The 20877-nt window shown below is 40.4% G+C and overlaps 3 protein-coding genes across 5 annotated transcripts; all 3 read left to right on the top strand.

Annotated features, from left to right (window-relative positions):
• Positions 1-371: 371 nt before the first annotated feature.
• Positions 372-7917, top strand: LOC306943381 (mucolipin-3-like; the record flags this gene model as incomplete). The annotated part of the gene is made up of 13 exons (XM_079529669.1): positions 372-602; positions 704-871; positions 1031-1184; positions 2188-2269; positions 2356-2452; positions 2813-2912; positions 3151-3236; positions 3475-3501; positions 4362-4511; positions 4725-4826; positions 5016-5138; positions 5672-5878; positions 7548-7917. The coding sequence occupies 13 exons, from the start codon at positions 372-374 to the stop codon at positions 7686-7688; spliced, it is 1668 nt and encodes a 555-aa protein (XP_079385795.1). The 3' UTR covers positions 7689-7917.
• Positions 7918-8294: 377 nt separating this feature from the next.
• ssx2ipa (synovial sarcoma, X breakpoint 2 interacting protein a) lies at positions 8295-15546 on the top strand. 3 transcript variants are annotated; one of them, XM_079488959.1, is made up of 14 exons: positions 8295-8429; positions 9231-9360; positions 9573-9739; positions 9911-10120; positions 10297-10407; positions 10486-10621; positions 10723-10798; positions 11723-11903; positions 12320-12467; positions 12724-12860; positions 13287-13460; positions 13665-13776; positions 14150-14285; positions 14398-15546. In XM_079488959.1, the coding sequence occupies exons 2-14, from the start codon at positions 9324-9326 to the stop codon at positions 14468-14470; spliced, it is 1698 nt and encodes a 565-aa protein (XP_079345085.1). In that variant the 5' UTR covers positions 8295-8429; positions 9231-9323; the 3' UTR covers positions 14471-15546. The 3 variants fall into 3 exon arrangements, with proteins under 3 accessions (XP_079345085.1, XP_079345084.1, XP_079345086.1); XM_079488958.1 differs by having other exon boundaries at positions 9215-9360; XM_079488960.1 differs by lacking the exon at positions 9231-9360 and having other exon boundaries at positions 8296-8429.
• A 1049-nt stretch (positions 15547-16595) lies between these two features.
• On the top strand, positions 16596-20308 carry gng5 (guanine nucleotide binding protein (G protein), gamma 5). Its single transcript, XM_079529495.1, has 3 exons — positions 16596-16753; positions 17823-17970; positions 20036-20308. Exons 1-2 carry the CDS (start codon positions 16673-16675, stop codon positions 17946-17948), a joined length of 207 nt encoding a protein of 68 aa, XP_079385621.1. The 5' UTR covers positions 16596-16672; the 3' UTR covers positions 17949-17970; positions 20036-20308.
• Positions 20309-20877: the final 569 nt, after the last annotated feature.

The following is a 20877-nucleotide window of genomic DNA, read 5'->3' as shown; positions in this document are numbered from 1 at the left end:
AGCATGTACAATACAGCTGGTAGCACTGTAGGCAGATTAGTGCAGCAGTATATATTCAGAATACTGTTTTCTCTCTAATGTGTCTATTGTATTCTATTGACTGATGGACTTTGATGAAGTACTGAACCTCAGTGTACCCCCGCTCCTCCCATCCTACTTTGAAGAAAAATCACACCCGTGTGAACTAAGTGGTGCAACTCCCCCCCCCCCCCTCTCTCTCTCTCATTAGCAGGCAACAGTGCAGCACTATTTCTCTCTCTCTGTTTCTGGCACAACAGCGCCCCTACTGGTACTCATGAGTCACACATGAGTCACAAACAGGTTAACGTCACAGACATTGCTGTTCGTTGGAGTGGTTGCACCACTCAAAAATGGAAGAGATTGAGTCCCTTGTGGCTTCGAGGTCAGAAGAGAGACCTTTGAATGGCCACTGCAGGTGGAATGGTGCTAAGCAGAGCCCAGCTGAGTCTAAAGTGGTGGAAGATTTCAGGAGGAGACTCAAGTACTTCTTCATGAACCCCTGTGAGAAATACAAAGCCAGGGGTCGCAAGCCATGGAAGCTGATGTTACAAATTTTGAAAATAGCAATCATCACAATTCAGGTGAGATACAGTAACGTCTTCCGATCTCAAGCAAATGTACAGAATGACACAATCTATGCATGCATTGTGCATGTTCTCAGTTTTATTTCCGTTTTCTTCAGTTAGTTTCATTTGGCCTTAGCAATGAGATGATGGTCACATTCAAAGAGGAAAACCTGATGACGTTCAGGCATCTCTTTCTCAAAGGATACAATGACCAAAGGGTCGGTAAATATGCAGTGTACACACAAACAGACGTCTATGATCACATCGACTACATCATTGATAAGGTGCGGCTTTGGGTCAGTTAGAATTATCATCAATATAATGTCTTTCCTGTTCAACAATCAAATATTGGCATTACCCTGACCCATTCCCTATACTATAACTGGACAACAATGGTTTTATGTCAGTTCTTGTCATTTACTATTCTCTCCAAAACTTTTTAGTACATCAACCTCCAAAACCTGACAGTGGGGAATCATGCATATGAGAGCGTTGATGGAGTTTACACCCCTCTGTCTCTCTGCCAAGAATTCTACAGGAATGGCAGCATTGATCCTGGAAATGAGACATTTGACATTGATCCGAAAATTGAGAAAGGTAGCTACAGAAGCATATAAGACACAACAACTCGATTGAAACGTTCTTCATTATTTTACATTAATCCACACAACAGGATTTTCACTTGAGTTCATTTACAGAGACACATATCTCCAGCTTATCTTACTTGGCACTAATGATACGTAGCTTGCGGAGTTAGCTCAGTCAGATATACTCGAGCGGGTTCATGCTATGCTCAAGGGACATAAATGTATTCGAGGGGTGAATATGCTGCATTACTATGTGGGTGTACTGTATACAATGTTTGTAAGACCCACACGTCATACGCTGATGTGGCAGTCAGCTGACAAATTGGGCGGTGTATTTAAGCTCACCTAGACTGCATGCTTCTTCCTGCCTTCCTTCTGCATAATGGTTCCTGGTTGTTATGTGATGTTTGCTCCCACCGCCACCCCAGCACCACCGGTGGGCTCTGTTATTTATGTTCCCCATGGAGGGTTGTTACTGTATATCTATCTCCCTGCTCTTTATGTTTAATGATGGTGTTTAATTGTGCCGAGCAGGGAGAAAACTGCAGCAGAGCCGAATGCCAAGATAATATATTATATATGCACACTTATGCACACGGTATTCTGATTATTCTATAATAAATATTGGTTAAATCTATTCGTGAGTTATCTGACTGAACTACATTTACCATTCCAATGCAAATGCAGCAAATTGTAGCCTATCTAAAAGAGATGCTGCTTTGAACTAATGGCTGTTTACCTTAAATGGCCAGCAGGTCCAACAGTCTTTATTATGTGTTTGATGATCTCGTGTTAGATCTGCAATGCTGAAGATTACTGATTCATAGTGCAAATGGAAAATAACCACACAGTGGATTTACTTGTGACTACACAGAAAGAGGAAACTTCTGGCAAAGTAATACCTTCTACCCAGGCATTCAGCAATAATTGCCTTTCAGCGCTTTTGTGTAGCACTGTGAGATAAGTGTAAATTGATCACCCTAAACCGTTTTTGCTATTTTCCTCTTTTTCAGTCTGCAATTATATATACCCTATGAAGTCCTTTGACAGTGACAGTTTGGCACGTAACCTGAACCTCTCTCTGGATTTCAAAAGGTGATTACAAATAGGCCTACTGGTGGTTTCTTCCTCTGTTGAGAGAGCAATGCCTGCTAATAAATGTCTGTGTGTCTACTGTCTAGGCTGCTATCAGTGAGCATCAACGTCACACTGAAAGCTATCAATCTGCAGACGGTGCGCCACCATGAGTTACCTGACTGTTATGACTTCCATATCATGGTAGGTGACGTGATTTGAGTTAAAATGTTTGCTTTGATATATATAGTCTATATAAGATTTGCAGTATTGTAGTATAGTATGAGCTTGCATATCTTCTTTGAATTGCCAATAAAATATTTGTCTTAAATCTAAAATCAAACAGATGCTTTCCCGGTTTTAATGGGTTAAAAAAGACAGTACTTGTAGTGTACACACATAGGAACAAAGTTTTCTTTTCGTTTTGTTTGTTTGTTGTTGTTGTTGTTTTGGGGGCGGGTGTATAATGATCATCTTCTTGCATGGCTTGTTTTACGTGTGGTTAATGTTTCCATGCATCCAGTTCCTCACTGATTCATGGAATGTTTCCTTATTTTTGTACAGATCGTGTTTGACAATCACGCGCATAGTGGAAGGATCAAAATTCACCTGGAAAATGATGTTCACATTTTTGAATGCAGAGACTGGAATGTGGCTGGAACATGTAGGTATCATTATATTGGATGTGAACATCTATTTTCATTTTTTTTCTAATCCAAAACAAATCCAAAAAACTGAGGATTCCCAATTTTTCAAATTTAAAGAATTGCTCAAGCAATCTTAGATGTTTTGTTTTAAAAGTTTTTATTGCATCATGATCAGACCAATCCTACTAAACATTTTCTTTTAAAGCAGCATTAATGCAACTTCCGTCCTTAAATATGTGTGTTTGTCCTCTCTAGCTGGGAAGAATGATTACCTTCTTTTACTGTTTGATTCTCTGGTCATCCTTGCATGCTTCACTTCTTTCATCCTGTGCACTCGCTCTATGAAATGAAATGAAATGAAATGAAATGAAATCTATATTTACCCAGGGTATCTGGGCTAAGCTCAAGAACTTGTTTCCAGCCAGGCCCTGCTCATAGAACACATTTCATCGTAGTGGTTGATGCCTTGTTCAAGGGCATTTCAGCGGTGGTAATTTTAACGTGTCGGACGGCTGGTTCGAACTGGGAACCTTCCGGTATCTAGACCGCGCCGCTATCCGTTCGGCCACCGCTGCCACTATCATCAATGGAATCCAACTACAGTTTGTAAGTAATGAAACAAATACTTGGATGATTATGAATGATTAACATTAGTGGTTAAATTCCAGGATGCTGCTTATAGCACCAACCAAAGGGATGTGTCTTCTATCTTCATTCTTTCTTCCACTGCTCCCTCCCCTGTAGCACAGAACAATCTTTTTTTTTTTTTTTTTTTATAATGTATTTTTATTGAGGCTCTGAGATTTCACAACTGTTCAATCACAATTCAATGTATATAGAACCACACATTTTTCTTTTTTCAACATAACATAGGAAAACAACAAGAACCACAATACGGACATTACAATGCACAGACAAAAAACAAACAAACACAAAAAAAAAAAAGACAAAACGAGTACACCACAGTCTTGACATGATTACATTACAGGTCACCAGAGTCTTTGTTATTCACTACCGTTCAATAAGGTACATTGAAGCACAGTCTAGAAGGGTCCACTGTATCTAAGACTGGTTCCCATACCTTTGTGAACCCTTCCATGTTATCACGGAGGAGATAAGTCAGTTTCTCCAGAGGAACCACAGTCATTACCTCCTTGTACCAATCATCCAGTGTAGGAATGTCTCTATGAATCCAAAGCTTGAGTATAGTCTTCCTCGCTATATATAAGAGTATTCCAACCAATTTGGCGTTGTGTCTGGTCCTTGCACTGGATACCTTAGCTGCTAGTACACACTGGAGAGGTGACAAGTTCAAGTTATATCCAAGCAAGGTGTCCAGCTAGCACAGAACAATTCTGGTTTATTGACAGAAGTTTGACTTAATGTATGATGTTAATCAGTATTTGGAGGGAAATACTTTTGATATTGGTGTGCTGTCATGCTCTCTTTATTTGTATTTCTCTCAGGAGTATAATGTATTCTTCCATGTGTATTACAACAAAATTGTATCGAGGTCCGATCGGATGGAGTTTGTGAACGGGTGGTACATGCTCATCATCGTGAGTGATACTCTGACCATCGCTGGCTCTGCGCTCAAGATAGGAATACAAACAAAGGTTTGATGTTCATCATTTTAGATTATCACTAAAGCTTTATGACATTTTGAGGCATATTTATTATTTATCAAGCAGTTTTGTTAACTGGCCATGCATGGTTAGTGTTCAGAGATCATTATTCATAGGTTGTTGAGAGATAATAATAATATTGTAGTATAAATAATATTTTTTGATTTAACACCACTGACTTACTACCCTTTCTCTCTTTTACAGTATTTGACAAACTATGATGTTTGCAGTATTTTGCTGGGGACAGCTACAATGCTCGTCTGGGTCGGGGTAATGCGTTATCTTGGTTTTTTCAAGAAATACAATGTAAGAAACTCTACAAAACTACCCTTTGCAAAATAATACATTGGGCTGTTAAAATGATTAAAATGCATTTTGAATCCCCCCCCCACACCACAAAGTGTAGGGGGGGGGACTATGAAATAGTCTCTGTCTGTGCGTTCGTGCATGTGTGCATGACTACTCTACTATTTGCTTGTTCTGTTTCTTCATTAGATCTTAATCCTAACTCTAAGGGCAGCACTCCCAAATGTGTTCCGATTCTGTTGCTGTGCCGCCATGATCTATTTGGGCTACTGTTTTTGTGGCTGGATTGTACTTGGGCCTTACCATGAAAAGGTATTATGCTGATCATGATTGTCTTCTATGTGTTGATTCTATTTTGGATGTAAAGGTAGGTAGACAGTTTTGTTAAAATGTTTAAAATGTTTTAAAATGTGTTAAAATAGCTCTATATTCTGAATCATTGATATAGAATGTTTGTTCAGTAACAGGAGACTCCCTGTCTCTCCACCTCTTTAAAGCAGAACATGTATTTTCAGATCAGGATACCTATTTTATCCAATCAGGAGAGAGAACTTGCACAGGATACAGATTAAACAAATTAAATTGGATGTGATTTATACACAAATGAGTAGACAAAAATGGGACTGGAATACTATGAAGCTGATAAATCTTCTTGATTGGCTGATTATTGACAACCCACCAAAACATTATTTTAATGTTTATTTACGAGATGAAGAGATGGGGAGATTGACTCCGGCTACAAATGTACTAATATCCAAAAATAGTGCTTAAACTATATTTTTGTTTTATCCAAACTATATCACATACCCTACTTTTAAGTCATAAAATCACCATCACCATTTCAGTTCCGAACATTGGATAAGGTGACAGAGTGCCTGTTCTCGCTCATCAACGGGGACGACATGTTCTCCACCTTCCAGAAGCTCAGGGAGAAGGGCTACATGGTGTGGCTGTTCAGCAGACTCTACCTGTACTCTTTCATCTCCCTCTTCATCTACATGGTGCTCAGCCTCTTCATCGCTGTCATAACAGACACCTATGAGACCATCAAGGTTAGCTTCCAGTTTACATAGCCAGCAGAGCATGCATCATAGCATTATGTTCACTTTGACTTTGCATGCAATAGATTAGTGCTTTCTCTGTAATACACACATTTACAGAGGGATACCTGCAATATTGTTTTGCTGTTGGGCAGAAGCATCTCTATATTACAATAGTGTCATGCAAAAGTAGCAAAGACAACTGATCTACAACGCATTGCAAAGCATTGTGAGCTTGTAGATTTGCTATTTTTTAAAATTTTTGAAAGTGTTTTAGTGTGCCTGTGGGTTTTCTAAATAGTTTTAAATTTAATTTTCCGAAAAGTAACAGTTTTGGAAATAATGAGTTTTCCACCCGACAACGCATATTTGTGTTTGTATATTATGGATGCATTATATTGAGATTTACTGTATGCCGATAGCTGATCATTTTCATGGTCACGTTGGCAGATCCCTGTGTATCACAGTATCAACTGATACTGATATGATATCAATATCAAAATATAGCTGCAAGCAGCGATAAGATGGGGTTAAAAGAAAATATATTCCTCGTCAATTGCTGTCAGTTGTGCTCTTGTGGATGCTGCCTGTCTTCTAATGATAGTGCTTTCTAATCTCACAGTGTCTCACCTCTCGAATGAGCTATACGCAATATGAGCGCTTTAAATAGCTGGTTGGAGAGTGGAGATTATGTCACTTTTTTGTTACGCTGATTGGCTGAAGGGGTTAAATGCTGTACTGTATGCATTAGCAGACTCCATACAAATGTTATATCAAGGGGAGTGGTTAACCAGGCTACGAAAACCTTTGACGGCGCTTTTTTGACGTCAGGAGTAAGCCTTGGCAAGCCATGTAGCGTGAGGCAGCTTGATGTACAAGTACACCCCCTGGACGCTATGTCGCAGGGACTTACCCCCAGTCCAACCCTTGATGCTGAGTGCCAAGCAGGGAGGCACTGGGTCCCATTTTTCAGAGTCTTTGGTATGACCCGGCCGGGGATCGAACCCAGTCCCACAACCACAAGGCCACTGAGCTTGTCAGGAGTGGATAGTAGATCATCTCTAATTCATTCATTGGGAAATCTAAAGGTCAGAGGTCCTTTGATGAATCACTGTGAGCTTCATTCTTGACCGTTTCCCATGACCCTCTACCATATTGCCCGGAACACAGAACTGCCAAAACTGTGAAAAATGGCAGAATAAAATAAATTGTTACAAATACAATAAGGCGTCTTCGTCCCAGTCGGGGTTGACCCCTAAAAACAATATTTTTAGTTTCATACAATGAAACTAAAATACCACCTTGAAACTGTAGGCCTACCTGTGATGTTTGGTGCACAAGCAGGTGTCTACAAAACAAACACTGATTTATAACTAAACACTGAGTAGGCCTACACTGTTTATTCACTGAAGGATAATTACTTCAACTTAAATGTAGAAAACATGTAACATTTTACATGACTTTCGTGCTGTCTTTCCATCAACACCTGTTGATTATTATCAATGCATCATCATATTGGTACAACATAGAAGACATCACTTTGATATCGATGACAAGATTGCAAAACAACATGTTTCGCGATCATTGTCTGATACCGACCAACCAACTTATATTATGTATTCCTATAGTGTATATTCAATGAAATATCACAGGTAACATAACATGACACTTTGTTTTCTAGCAACACCAGCAAGACAAGGTGCCAGTGTCCCAACTCCAGGCCTTTATAGCGGAGTGCAGGGACCAGCCTGAGTCTGGGAGATACCAGACTGATGAAGACCCTGCTTATTGCTGTTCCTCTCCATGTTGTTTGTTTGGATGAACAAACAGATGAAAGTCAGGATTTCTAGTCTCACATCTAGTCTGGGGGCTCCAAGTTGACATAGCTTGAATAAGTTCTGTTTGCATCAAGCAATGTATTGTGTGTGATTCTATAATACAGCTATGTATGTATGCCTATATCAATAATTTGGGAGAAAATGTACCTGTGAAGGTTTTTAATTGTATTGTGTGTAAATAAGTATTCATAATAAATTATAATATTGAGGTCAGATAGGCTACAAATTCTAAGCACTGTCTGGTTTGATGAATGCATCAAAGTTGATGAGAGCCTGGAGCCAGATGGCACGATCTTGAATGACAAATCTGTTCATGAAAATAAATAAAATATAAAGTATATGGATAATGGATGGATCCAGCCCTGGCAGCCCATATACCCCGCCCACTCTCTGAGTGGTACTCAGTCTGCACAGCTTCAGTCAGAGCCATGAGTCTAGTCACCTGGACGCTTCTCATTTACATAATCAATGATATCATACAGCTGAGCGCAGGTTCACGTCCAATGCACGGGCCAGATACTGGTTGCTTGACAACGCAGTCTCCAATGACGTTGAGGTTTGGTTTGAAGCCAGCCAGCACAAGATTATAATATCAACTGTCTCACTCTCACTTCAAAACACACACACAACACATTCAGTCAGTGAGTGTCAGCAGTGCTACGTACGTTTTGTCTGCCTGGGATACAGCAATTCTCCGTGGGCCGTCTTGAAGGTGAACCAGCCAGGTAAATATTTTGCATGCGACATTTAAACTAAGTGGGAACTATACTATAGCACGACTTTTAACTTGTGCGAGACGTCATACAGCGTTGTGTGTATAACCTGCTGTTCGAGCCAAATGAATGTTCCCATTAAAATCGCCGTTTAGGTTTAGCAACGTCTGCTACATTGGACGGTCGTGTCACCGTCCGTGCACGTCATGCAGGATTAACTTGCTATCACGCTAGCTGTTCTTATGAAGACGACACACGCTGACCGAACACGAACAACACCGACATTGACCTTTTAAACCACAAATATGTGCATTCCTCGGAGCCCCGTGTGTCACACAGACAGAGTCTCAATGTTTACAGCAGCAGCACGATAGCTGGGGAAGAACATGGTGAGGGGGGCGACGTTTTTCTGTCAGGCAAAAAGTCCACTTTGTAAAAGCCATTTTACATTACAATGGCGTGTTAATATAACGAATGTTGCACTGCACTTTGAATATCTTCCGAGACATAAAAGTACTTGGCAATTACTAGTCTTGTGGGTGTGTAATCTGGTTCATCTTGTTTCCCCAGACTGTTTAAACGACCATAACAATATATTCTAAAGCCTTTCCAAATGCTGTGCTTTGTGTAATCCTGTCTCCTATCCTGTACTATTAGTTTTGCTGCCTAACTCTCATCCAAACTCAATTTAATAACTCTTATACCTACAGTACTATTGAATTTGGCACACAACTTGCATGTAATCCGGTCAGATGGTGACTGCCTGGTCTCTGTCATGGCTTGCTGCTCTATTTCAGGTCTCTTTTCTGACAGGAGTCTGTGATGATCAGTGTGATCTGCTGCTTGAATGCTAATCTGCTCAACCATCTCACACAATTAATTACATCACCAGTTTAACCCATTGAAATGGGAGACCCTCCTCCACAAATACAGCAGGCTTTCGGTAAGCACACATGCCAGTGATGTGTATGCATCTTGAGTAGTGCAAGAATAGAAGGACCTGTGTGATATTTTTGTGGGACTTGCCATGGGACTTGGCCTATATTTGTGTTCTCGTTTCAGAGCTGCAGCCTAGTTCAAACCTGCAGAGGAATAATGAGGTTGTGAGGAACCTTGTCACAGATGATCTTGTATGTCTTTCTTTCTTCTGTTTAGGAAACCATGAGATTTCCAGCATATCACAAGTGACAATGTCTCCCTCCAAACAGAACAATCTTGCATCAATGTACTCTTCACTGTCTCTGTCCAGAAGCTCCTACAATATTGTAAGTGCCTTCTGTACAGAGGAGAATGTACCTCAGTGCATCGCATACATCAATCGGGTAAGACATTTATAGCACATGACATGTCCACAATATAAATGGGGTTTCATATTGTACCAGTGTCTATGGTTTGTGTGGGTCTATTTTCTTAAAGCATTTTGCTCCATTTATTAAAGGGTATGCTTTGCTAACATCAAGGCACTGACCCCATTCCTGTCCTGTATTTCACAGGAGATGGCTGTGTTGGGTGTCTCCTCCACACTGAATGAGGCTAGCTCGGCAGAAGTAGCCAGCCTGAACACCGTGCCAGCTCTGAATGCCATTTACCAGCTGCTACAGGTACATAGACGCAGCCAGCAACCACTGGAAACGCTGGAACATGAGAATCTAAAAATGTCCAGCGCACTAGAACAACTGCAGACAAGCAACTCCAGACTCAAGGTAAGTCAGGCTATTACTACCATTTCGAAACCTGTGCACTTGCATGTGCTGTACTTCCCAATTCCCATAAACATTGTCTTTGAATATCCTGTGAGGTTTACTACTCGGTCAAAAGCCCTTGTTGTTGCTTGTTTGATGTTAGGCTCATAATAGGGCTTTGTACATTCCCCTCCCAGGATCAGTTGGAACTGTCCAAAAGGGAGACGGCAGGTCTGTGTGAGTCAAAGAGGCAATTACAACTCAAATTGAAGACGTTGCAGAGCTGCCTTAAAACCGAGAAGGATGAGGTGAAGTTTATTTTTTGTATTGTATGTATCTTTATTCTGCCGACGGTGAACCTGACTGTTTGTTTGCGTTCTGCACAGGTCCAGAAACTCCAGAATGTGATATCTAGCCGTGCGTCGCAGTACGCTCATGATGCCAAGAGGAAAGAGCGGGAATGCACAAAACTTAAAGAAAGTCTAAGCCAGTTACTGGTTGACAGAAAAGATAAGAAACTGGGTAAATGCATGTTTTTTGTTTGGGGATATACATTGTACCCACCTTGTCTTTTTAGAAATGTGTAGTGGTATTAATTTAGGCCTTCTTACTGTCCCTAACAGCTATCAGTTTGTTGAACTACTTGGGACGGTCGGATGGCAAAAGAAGCCAGTGGAGGTTACCAAAAGCAGGACCAAGGTACTTGTGTCACAATGTTGGCTAACCACATGCGCACCAGTGTGCCTATTCTTGCCATAACTATATGAACCCTAATCTGGGCATAGACAAACATTTGGCAAAAATGTGAGCTTGTAGATTTGAATGGAAGGGGGCAAGTAAAGAGACCAGTGATACACAGAGGAGTCACCCAAAAAGTGGAATGAAATTATGTATGACTACAGGTAGTTCTTCTGACCAAGCAATTGGTTGAAATAGGCTATCCAGCTGTGCTGAAATGAGCATGACGGCACACCTAGCCGTTAATAGAAGATTTGAGAACGGATTAATCGCATAGAAATATTAGTTGTGGTGGTTAGTGATTAGACTGTTTTGGCTTAGGAATGGAACAAAAAGGGCAGGTATACGCTCCTGTATTTTAACATCAGTTATTATGGTGGTACTTGAGAGCCACATATTTTCTGAGGTGGTACTTCAGTATAAAAAGGTTGAGAGTAGACCACCCGTCGGCAAAGTATATGGGTTTAAGTGGTTGTGCATCTGGCTTTGTCGACGGGCGTCTATGCGAACACAATTGCTCATGTTCGGGAGGAGGGAAGGTGTGGGCTCCTCACTGGCAGGTGAGTCGGTAGAAGGGCAGAAAAAGGGGTAAATTATTATTTTTTAAAACGGTAATGGCTATGGTTTCATGGTCAACATTCTTCAAAATGGAATTAAAACAAATGCCACTGAAGGCCTTGGAACAGTTCATTGGTGTACGTGTTTTGAAATGTAATGAATTTGATCAATGCATATTATTTTTATGAGAATTCAAGCTTTCATACCTTTGCTTTGGAGGTTGCATTACAGAATCAAGAGACATTTTCTGCCAGGAGTTTGTCTATTTTTTTTTATTTTTATGAATACATGGCATTGATCAGTTTGTTTTTGAATTCCTTTCTCCAGTCATGAGGCCCAGATGTTCAAAACCCTGCTGAGTGACCACGAGGCACGGCAGATGCCTCTAACACTGGAGAATGCTGAGCTGAAGAAAGTCCTCCAGCAGATGAAAAGGGAGATGATGTCCATCCTAGGTCCACGGAGGCCCTGCTCCACTGGAGCTCATGCTGATGACAGTCTTGAACAGGTTTCTTAATGTCTTATTTTTGAAGCGATACAGGAATTGCTTTATCGACTAATCTGTTGTGTTGTAGTGAAATATGGGCACTAATATACTATAAAAGTGTCAACGTTTCAGTCTTTGAAAGGTCAAATGGATAGAATTACCATGTAAGCATTCCATATGCCTTTTTTCCCGCCCCTGGGTAGCACTGCACCTTTTTGATTGTAAGGAGGAAACTGTTAATTTAGTATTTTTTACAATTGATAAATGTATTTGCACATTTGTAGTAATCAAATCCTTCGTGTAAAAATTTGAATGTCATACATTCAAGGCAACTGTCGAGTTAAAATAACTTTGAGCCTCCTTACTATCGTTTTAAATATAAAGTGTGTACATGTAGGGCATTGAACATGACTCCCCTTGTCTGCTGTTGCTCTCAGGTGGGGTTAGACAGGGAGGAAGATGCAGGTGACTCCAGCAGAGAGACCCTGGACCAATCCTGTGAACTTGCTAGGGAGCAGCTCACAAACAGCATCCGCCAGCAGTGGAGAAGACTGAAGAACCACATGGAGAGATTGGACACCCAAGGTACTGCAGTGCTATCACTTCCCTTTTGATGGGTTCAATGGCTTTAAAGTCATATTGTCTAACTTAAAAATGTCACAATAAACCTGTGTTTTTTGACAACTGGGAGCTGAATTGCTAGAGGTCCTGCCTGGGAAGCAGAATGTCCTAGATTTCATTACTGACACCAGCAATGTGTTTAGGTGCCCCTGGGCAAGACGCTTAACCCCAACTGGCCCCACCCCTGGGGGTTGTTTAACCTTTTGTATATTTTCCTTAGTATCTCTAGTTCAGACTCAGCAGCAGCCGGGTACAGAAGTGGTGCCCAGAGAGATCCATGAGCAGGAGATGGAGAGAATGAGGATGGAGGTGCAGCAGTGCAAAGACTTTATTCACACCCAGCAGCTGCTTCTCCAGGTTAGGCCCTGCAGGGTTTCTCAGACATTTTCATGTAAAATGCCCACATTTGAAAAGCTTGTGTCCCAGGGACATATTTGGCATGATTTGTAAGGGGGGAGATATACAAGCTATAGAACCGTGCACCCGTGACATTATGACATGGAAATACTCAACAGAGTGCTTGCTTTTGCTTTCTTCTTGGAGATATACAAGCCCACAGCATGTTGTGAGACATTGCCAAAGCATTTCCAGGGTCCCAGCCAAAAACTTTGAGAACCCCTGCTTTAACCTATAAAGTAGAATACTGCTATGATTGAGTTGGGAACATATACAGTACGCAGAGTAACTTTATGTGGCTATTTTGGAGACTTGTGCCTTTTTTGGACATATTCCTTTAACAAAAAAAGTATGCTTGTGTACTATTTTGTCTGTCTGTCTGAGCAGCAGCAGCTCAACTCGTCAATCGATGATGAGACCGCAGCTATTCTCAATGATGGCTATACACTGGAAGAGAAGGAGCGACTTAAGGAGGAGTGGCATCTCTTTGATGGGGAGAAGAGGAACTTTGAAAGGGAGAGGCAGAGCTTCACTGATGCTGCGATCCGCCTGTGTCGTGATGTATTTAAGTTTTGTATATTCTCAGATTTATTACTATTGGTGCATGTGGAATCAAATGTGACAATGTAACTACATTTTAACATATTCAAACAGTGTCGTAAGGGCAAAATGTCTATGAATTAAGGCCAAAATGCCATGTGAATATGGGTTGGAACTTGGGATGCTGCACCAACATGACTTTACTTTCATCCTTGTGTTTCACAGAAAAAGACATTTGAAGAGGACCGGGCCGGCTGGCTTAGGAACCAGTTTTTGAACATGACTCCATTTGCGGACCGCAAGCATTCTTTCTCTTCTCAAAGTACCTTATCGATCAGTAAGTAGTTTGTTTGACTATTAAAAGGGATCCCCATAAACTGACACCTGAACACCCTGCTAGTCTCCCTGCAGTCCAAGGCAATGATATGCATTACAACACAAAAATAGGAACCACAAAAACATGTCACATAAAATGGAACGTATAATTTACTGTGTATGTACTGTATAAGCGGTGCTCTAGTTTTTTTTGCTTTAATTTTTATTTATTTAAATAGTGCATTTCAATAAACTCGAGGTGCTTCGTGACAAGTGGAGATGCAGATTACAGTCTAACTCCAACATGTATTCCGGAGCTAAACCATTTAGAGCCCATAAAAAAGCAGTATTTGATTCTGTATACATTTTCTGCCTGGGTTTCACTTTCATTACAGGAAGTGAACCGGAGATGAGGGGGTCTCCCACTTCAACATACATGCGCCTTACTCCCAGAAGTTGTGGTGGGTCTGGTAGCGTTCCTTCCACAAACGATCTTTACCGCACACTTAAACTCACACTACCAGACAGAAGGTACACTTTTTATTATTATTCCCTCGTAATTCAAATGATAGGACTGCTGTCATGGCTTAATCTTTCAGGCTATCACGGCTTAATCTTCATTAAGGCTATCTTATACTTATAGATCCTCCAAGAATTCCACACGACGAGAGAGCTGCCAGGAGCCCAGTCTTTTTGGCGATGCAGATACTTGCTGAAATCGAAGCACAAACTTTGTATTCGTCCAACAAAAGAACAGACAATCTAGTGCCTTTGCTATGGACTCTTATTTAGATGACAATCCCTGGTTGAATGTTTGATACTACCTCAGGATGCCACCAACTTTATTATTGCAGAATTATCGTGTTTGTTTTATCGACAGTCATGGGTAATTCTAGCCGCAAGGAACTCTGGATTCTATTTTTAATGTTGAATCTAGAGTTGCAACACCAACCATTGATGGCCCATACATTCAAACGGAAGAGTAAGCAAAGTTCTTTGTTTACCCAGGGAAGTGGACTAAGCTCGAGATGCTTGTTTACAGCCACACCCTGCTCATAGAACATTTCATGGTAGGGGTTCAATGCCTTGCTCAAGGGCACTTCAGCGGTGGTAATTTTAACATGCCGGTCCGGGGATTCGAACTGGCGACCTTCCGGTATCAAGACCGCTCCGGAAAACCGTTCGGCCACCGCTGCCACAATCACAATCAGTCCTATCTGATTGTATTAAACGGCGTTAAACTCAACATTATTTGCAGCCCTACACCTTTGCCGTTTTTTTTTTTTTTTTTTCATAAATATCCACCTAGACATGTTATGAGCTACTTTCTGTCAAATTCCGTGCAGGTGATAAGTGTCGGGCTGTTGGTGTTTGGACGCGCTCATTGGAAGTCACTCAATGGCCCTTTGTGCCACCTTAGAATTTGCACATGATTCGACAGGAAGTTGCGTTATTGAAAACGAAAACCCACCGTGTCTACGGTGGATTTTTACAAAACAAACTTTGCAGATAAGAGTATAATTCAAGCTTTCCATTGGTGGTTGGTGCTGCAACTCTAGATTCAACATATTAAAATGGAATCTAAAGTTTGCGGCTATGGTCATTTTGACATGATCCATTGAGAAATGTTTGTTGATGTTTAGGTGTTTAATATATTTAGATAACGCTTTTGTGGTCATTTTTAAACACTCCAGTGTGTTTGTTTAAAGTTTCTACTTTTATTTTATTTTATAAGCTTATGTTTTACCTACACTTGTGTCTCTGTGCAATAAATACCTTATTTTTAACTTTGTCTATTTGTTGGTGGCAATGTGCGTCATTCCTACTTTCAGGGCCATTTTGACCTAGTAACCTTTTCAATGTTTTTGTATTTCTTTTTTTCTTCTGAGGGGGCATGTTCAGCTGCATTATTTCCATATCCATTGTTTTTTTTTTTACACTAACCGGGGGACATTCTATCTATGCTAAAGATGGCCATTATACTCATGTAATGAAGAATAGAGGGTATGCGCATGCTTAAAGTGAATGGCACATAGAGTGGCAAAGCAACAGGCAAAGTGAGTTTAACATTGTTTAATGCAATCAGATAGGACTTTTCTGTTTGGCTGCATGGGCTGTCAAGGCCAGAAAGTAGTTTTTGCCACTCAGTAGGCATTCCTGCATAACTTCTGGGTTTGATGATCTATCAACCATATTTTCAATTCTGGAAATGTATAGATTTCCTCTAGGCCTACAGTGTGGTAAAGCAGTCTCTCATAGCCATAACTATTCCACAATCTCGACGCATTTGAAAATTGCAAGAGGCAACAGTTTTGGCAACGCGAGACTACCACATCAGTAACGCAACCTAAAACATTGCTTCAAAGGCAAATTAAACGGTGGCTAGAAAAATAGTCTGACATTTACAGGTGGACTTGCATCAGCGTAACAGGAGTGCCAGTAAAGTCTGGGACAAAAAAAAAGCAATAGAACTAAGAATTTGATTAGTTTACTGATAAACATGATGGACATGGCATTTAGGCTTACCTCTACTGTACTGACTACGCCAATCAAAGGGATTCTTTTATATTTCACTCTGAGGTACGTTTGTTTTTCTATGGTAGAAAAGCTTTAATAAGCTTTTTAGAATGAGTGTTTTCGCTTATTGCACAAGATATGCTGTATTATGTCATGGGTACACTGCACCGAATACTAGGAATGACCATAGAGTAAGGGAATGACCCTGGCCTGTTTTCATACTTTTGTTGCCCCCTAGTGGGGTAAAAGAGAGACTGCAGCGACAAACTGTAAAGAATGAACCGGAATAAAGGACCGGAATCCGGACGTCGTCATCTTTGCTTTTGTCTCCGCCTAGGTCTCCGCATCCATCCCACTGTTCAGGTCACACAGGAATACATTTTCTGACGATAGCAGTGAAAATGTCGAGCTCTTCAAATCTGGTTGCCATGAAGAAAATTGTGCAGCAGCTCCGCTTTGAGGCGAACATAAACAGAGTAAAGGTAAGAAAAAGAATCGTTTTTCTTAAAATATGGTTGGCGAAAACCCAAACCAGCTCCATCAAGCTGATGAGCTAACCGCGTTAGCTGACTAGGGCTAACGTGAAAATACAGAGCAGGGCGTGGAGCGCTTTACAAAACTACGTTTTATAAAGCTCTAAAGTGTCTTTACAATTTAATGTATACAATTGTAATAGTTTGGAACTAATACGATTGCGTATTAGTTCAAACGACACGGTGCAGTTCTTTGAATGAAAGCCAAAACCGTGCATTGTCCCACCCACCCTTTTATTATGGCCAAGTAAATGTTGGTACCCCTGGACCCTGGTACCGATTAGATGCAAGATTTTTGTTACATTCCGTCAAACGACGCCTACACTATTGAGTCAAATTACTTGGTTTTGGTTACTCAGCATTGTAGCGACCGAAAAAAAAGAATTAAGCATTAAGCCAAAAAAAAGTATCTTAAAACGAATACAGGAAGAGGCAGTGGGCACATAAACATTGTGGCTACCTCGTAGTAAAAATGTGGCCATTGTTCTTTGAACATGCACGGTATATTATTAGACCTAAATTGACCCTTTAAATTGTTTATGCCCATAATGGCTGGCTAGCAACAGGTGTTGTAGCTTTGAATGTCTAAATGTTCAAATATGTACATTACAGACCCTTATTTACATAAATAAATAATATATAATTTAACATTGAGGTGCCTACAACATTTAGGTGGCCTCTCTTCCTCTTTAAATTGTTTATGCCCATAATGGCTGGCTAGCAACAGGTGTTGTAGCTTTGATTGTCTAAATGTTCAAATATGTACATTACAGACCATTGTTTGCATAAATAAATAATATATAATCTAACATTGAGGTCCCTACAACATTTAGGTGGCCTCTCTTCCTAAGGTTCTGTCTGTTATTTGTGTTTGTACAGTCCCAATATTGATATTGTGGTAGAAAATGGCAAGCATCTGTGATATATGACGTTATAGATTTACTACCAAATTATCATTTTTTTTTGTGAAACTTCCCTGGCCTGGACTTGAGGTTTTGTGTCTCGATTGTGTACCCAGGTCTCCCAGGCAGCTGCAGATCTTCAACAGTTCTGCATGCAGAATGCCCTCCAGGACCCCCTTCTCACGGGTGTTTCGTCCAGCACCAATCCTTTCAGGCCGCAGAAGGTCTGCTCCTTCTTATGAAACCCACTGACAGCATTCATTGGTGAGTAGTACCGATTAGTTTCACCTCTTCTAACCACATACAGACACAGTATAAGCAAATTGTACGTAACTCTTGTACGTTTTTGAAGGATTTGTAAAGGACACAAAAGCTGTAGCATTTTGTACAAGTATGTGGGTGAGATATGTTTGATGAGTGACAAGATTTGTCACTCATCAAAAGAAGTAGAACGAAGAGAGCAAGCTTACATTTTATAACCACCTAAAAGAAAGCAACCCAGAAACACTCATGCATTATAACATAGCCCTCGACCATAGAGAGAACCTACAAATGTTCCAGGGAATCTGTGCACAAACGCAAGCACAACCAGACGGAAAACCCATTGGACTTAAAGAAAGCACAACCAGACGGAAAACCCATTGGACTTAACCAGATTAAAAGAAAACACAAAAAAAGCTACCTGGCAGCATACTAGAAAGACACAACCCAAAACCAAAGCAAAATTGAATACTAAAGCACTAAAAAGAGAATATACATGGGCTGAATACTTGAGCACAGTAAACGACCCAAAATGTTGTGCCGCCCCGCCTCCCCCCCCCCCCCCCCGCAGCAACACTTTCCCTCTATCTGTGACTGTGATCAGCTCCTCACACACACCTACCTGGCAGGTTAAGCACCCAGATTAGCATTTCAATGCCTGATCTGCATGTGTATAAGGGACAGGCAACGCGGTCCACCACCCCCCGCCCCGGACAGTGAGGAAAACAGACGTGTTAAGGTGCCAGACTTGGATGGTTAGAGCGGCGCGATTGTATACACAGTCAATGCAAGACGAGAATTGCGCGAACGGGCGCGACCTGATGCGGCACAAACGGGACGAACCGAGGCGAATATATATTCAGGTCCAATTCCTCATGGGGGCCGAGATCCCTGGTCCCCACAGACTCTACGTCACTGCAACCACCCTAAGGACCTGTATCAAGTAGACCTTTAGACCTACTGTACATGAAAACAGAGCTGCTACTTTTACACACTTTTAATTTTAAATGTTTTGAGGCTTTTTCTTTGTAGAGGAAAAAATGCTGCTATTTGTCCCAAAAGATTGGTGCTAAAAACGCTGTATGCATGTACATAACACAATGCTGTACCCCCTCCAACTGTATATACTTTCCCCATTTCCAACTGTTTTATTAGGGGTCAAGCCCAAATAGACCCTGTATTGTTTCAGTGAAAATTCCACCATTTTAGCAGTTTTGGCAGTTCTGTGCTCTCGTTTTTCTCGAAATTCGGCAATATGGTAGACAGAGGGCCGTGAGAATCCCTCAGGAACTGAAGCCCACACTCATTCGTCAAAATACCTCTGACCTTTAGATCTCCCAATGAGTAAATTGTTATGATTTGCTCGATCCACTTTTCGTCCTTTTTTTTGGCCATGTGAAAGAAATCTCCATACATGCGAATTAAGTCTGACTCTGGTTACACACAAAGTTGGTTGTCCAGCTTTGTGTGTCTATGTACCACATTTGTGATGATTTCATTGGCTGAGCACTGTGTGATTATGCATGATGATAAGAACGCCCCTCACTTCACACAAGTGGGATTTTTATTTATTACTTGTCAAATAATGTCTTCAATGTTTATATAATTGTGTATATTGCGTATACCTTTTCTTTTAGGGGCTTGTAAATGGCAACAATCAAAGGTGTAATTTTGGCCTGCACCAGCAGAGCTGTTATAGACTCAAATATCCTTGCAAAGTTAAAAGGTTAATTGAAATGGCAGTACACAAATCAATTACTAACACATTGTCAGTTGTCACTGCCTTCACAACCTGTTTTTGATGTTTTTGAGGGGCGCTAACCCATCCAACATCTTTTTTTTTAATATAAGGCATCTAAGTCTATGGACTTTCCTTGTTTGTTTAGAGCACTTTTAACAAACATAGCGGGCAGCCAAAGTATGGACTTTTAATGTTTGCTTACACTACAGCAGTGATGCGATATAGGAGATTTCTAGTTACAACTATTGCTCTTTTATCTCATTTGAAACTACATCCATCTAATTTCTGATACAGTACATGACATGTCTTTGTTTACTTGTCCTGCAGGCCTTCATTTTGATGCTACAGGGAAAATTGACCTCAACACTGCTCCTCACGAGAAGCCATTATACTGCCACAGAATCTCTGGAGTGTAGAACATGTCAGAAGATGCCATCTATTTTCAGCCACATTAGCGGAAAGGAGACAAGTTTTATTTTTCATGGCACAGTGGTGATTTTCAAGTAAATTATTGTGCCTTTTCTATATGGTTCTATTTTAGTCATCACTGTTCTTGACTTTTTGTATTTAATGATTAAAATACATTCTTTACTACTCAAAGGTTTTGTTTGTTGTTTTATCACCAATGGGATCAAAAAACTATCAGAGTTGAGCAATTGTATTTTGCACTCTGTATTTTATACTTTTTTAATAGTATTTTGCCATTTGTTAATCATGTGACAACATGACGTGAACATTTTGTTTATAATTGTGTAATGTCAGTTTTAATATAGTAGTTGTGCAGTATAGTAATTTAGTTACTATTAATTGAGACCATGTCAAAATGTGGACATTTAATTTATCATCACTTGCGATGCAACCTTTTGATGGGAAGCAATGTACCAGGAAAATAGAGATGGAAAGAAAAGTACCAGGAAAATAGATATGTCCATATAGTTAAAAGTGCATTTATATTTTGATATGCATAAATAAAGGGTAAAAAGGTGATTATGTAGTAAATTTAGTGTGGAAATGTGTTTTCTATTTACCAGAGCTTAAAAGGACTTACATTTGTTTGTCTTAAATTCAACGTGGATTTGTTTAATTAATGCACTGTATAACTATTTTGAAATCCACCATGTCACACACCTGTTATTCTCTCATTTTCAATTTGTTTCAATGTGTTTTTC

The sequence above is a fragment of the Electrona antarctica genome (genome assembly GCF_951216825.1).
Source record: "Electrona antarctica genome assembly, chromosome: 19".
NCBI classification, from domain to species: Eukaryota; Metazoa; Chordata; class Actinopteri; order Myctophiformes; family Myctophidae; genus Electrona; species Electrona antarctica.
This window is presented reverse-complemented; position numbering and strand designations above follow the sequence as displayed.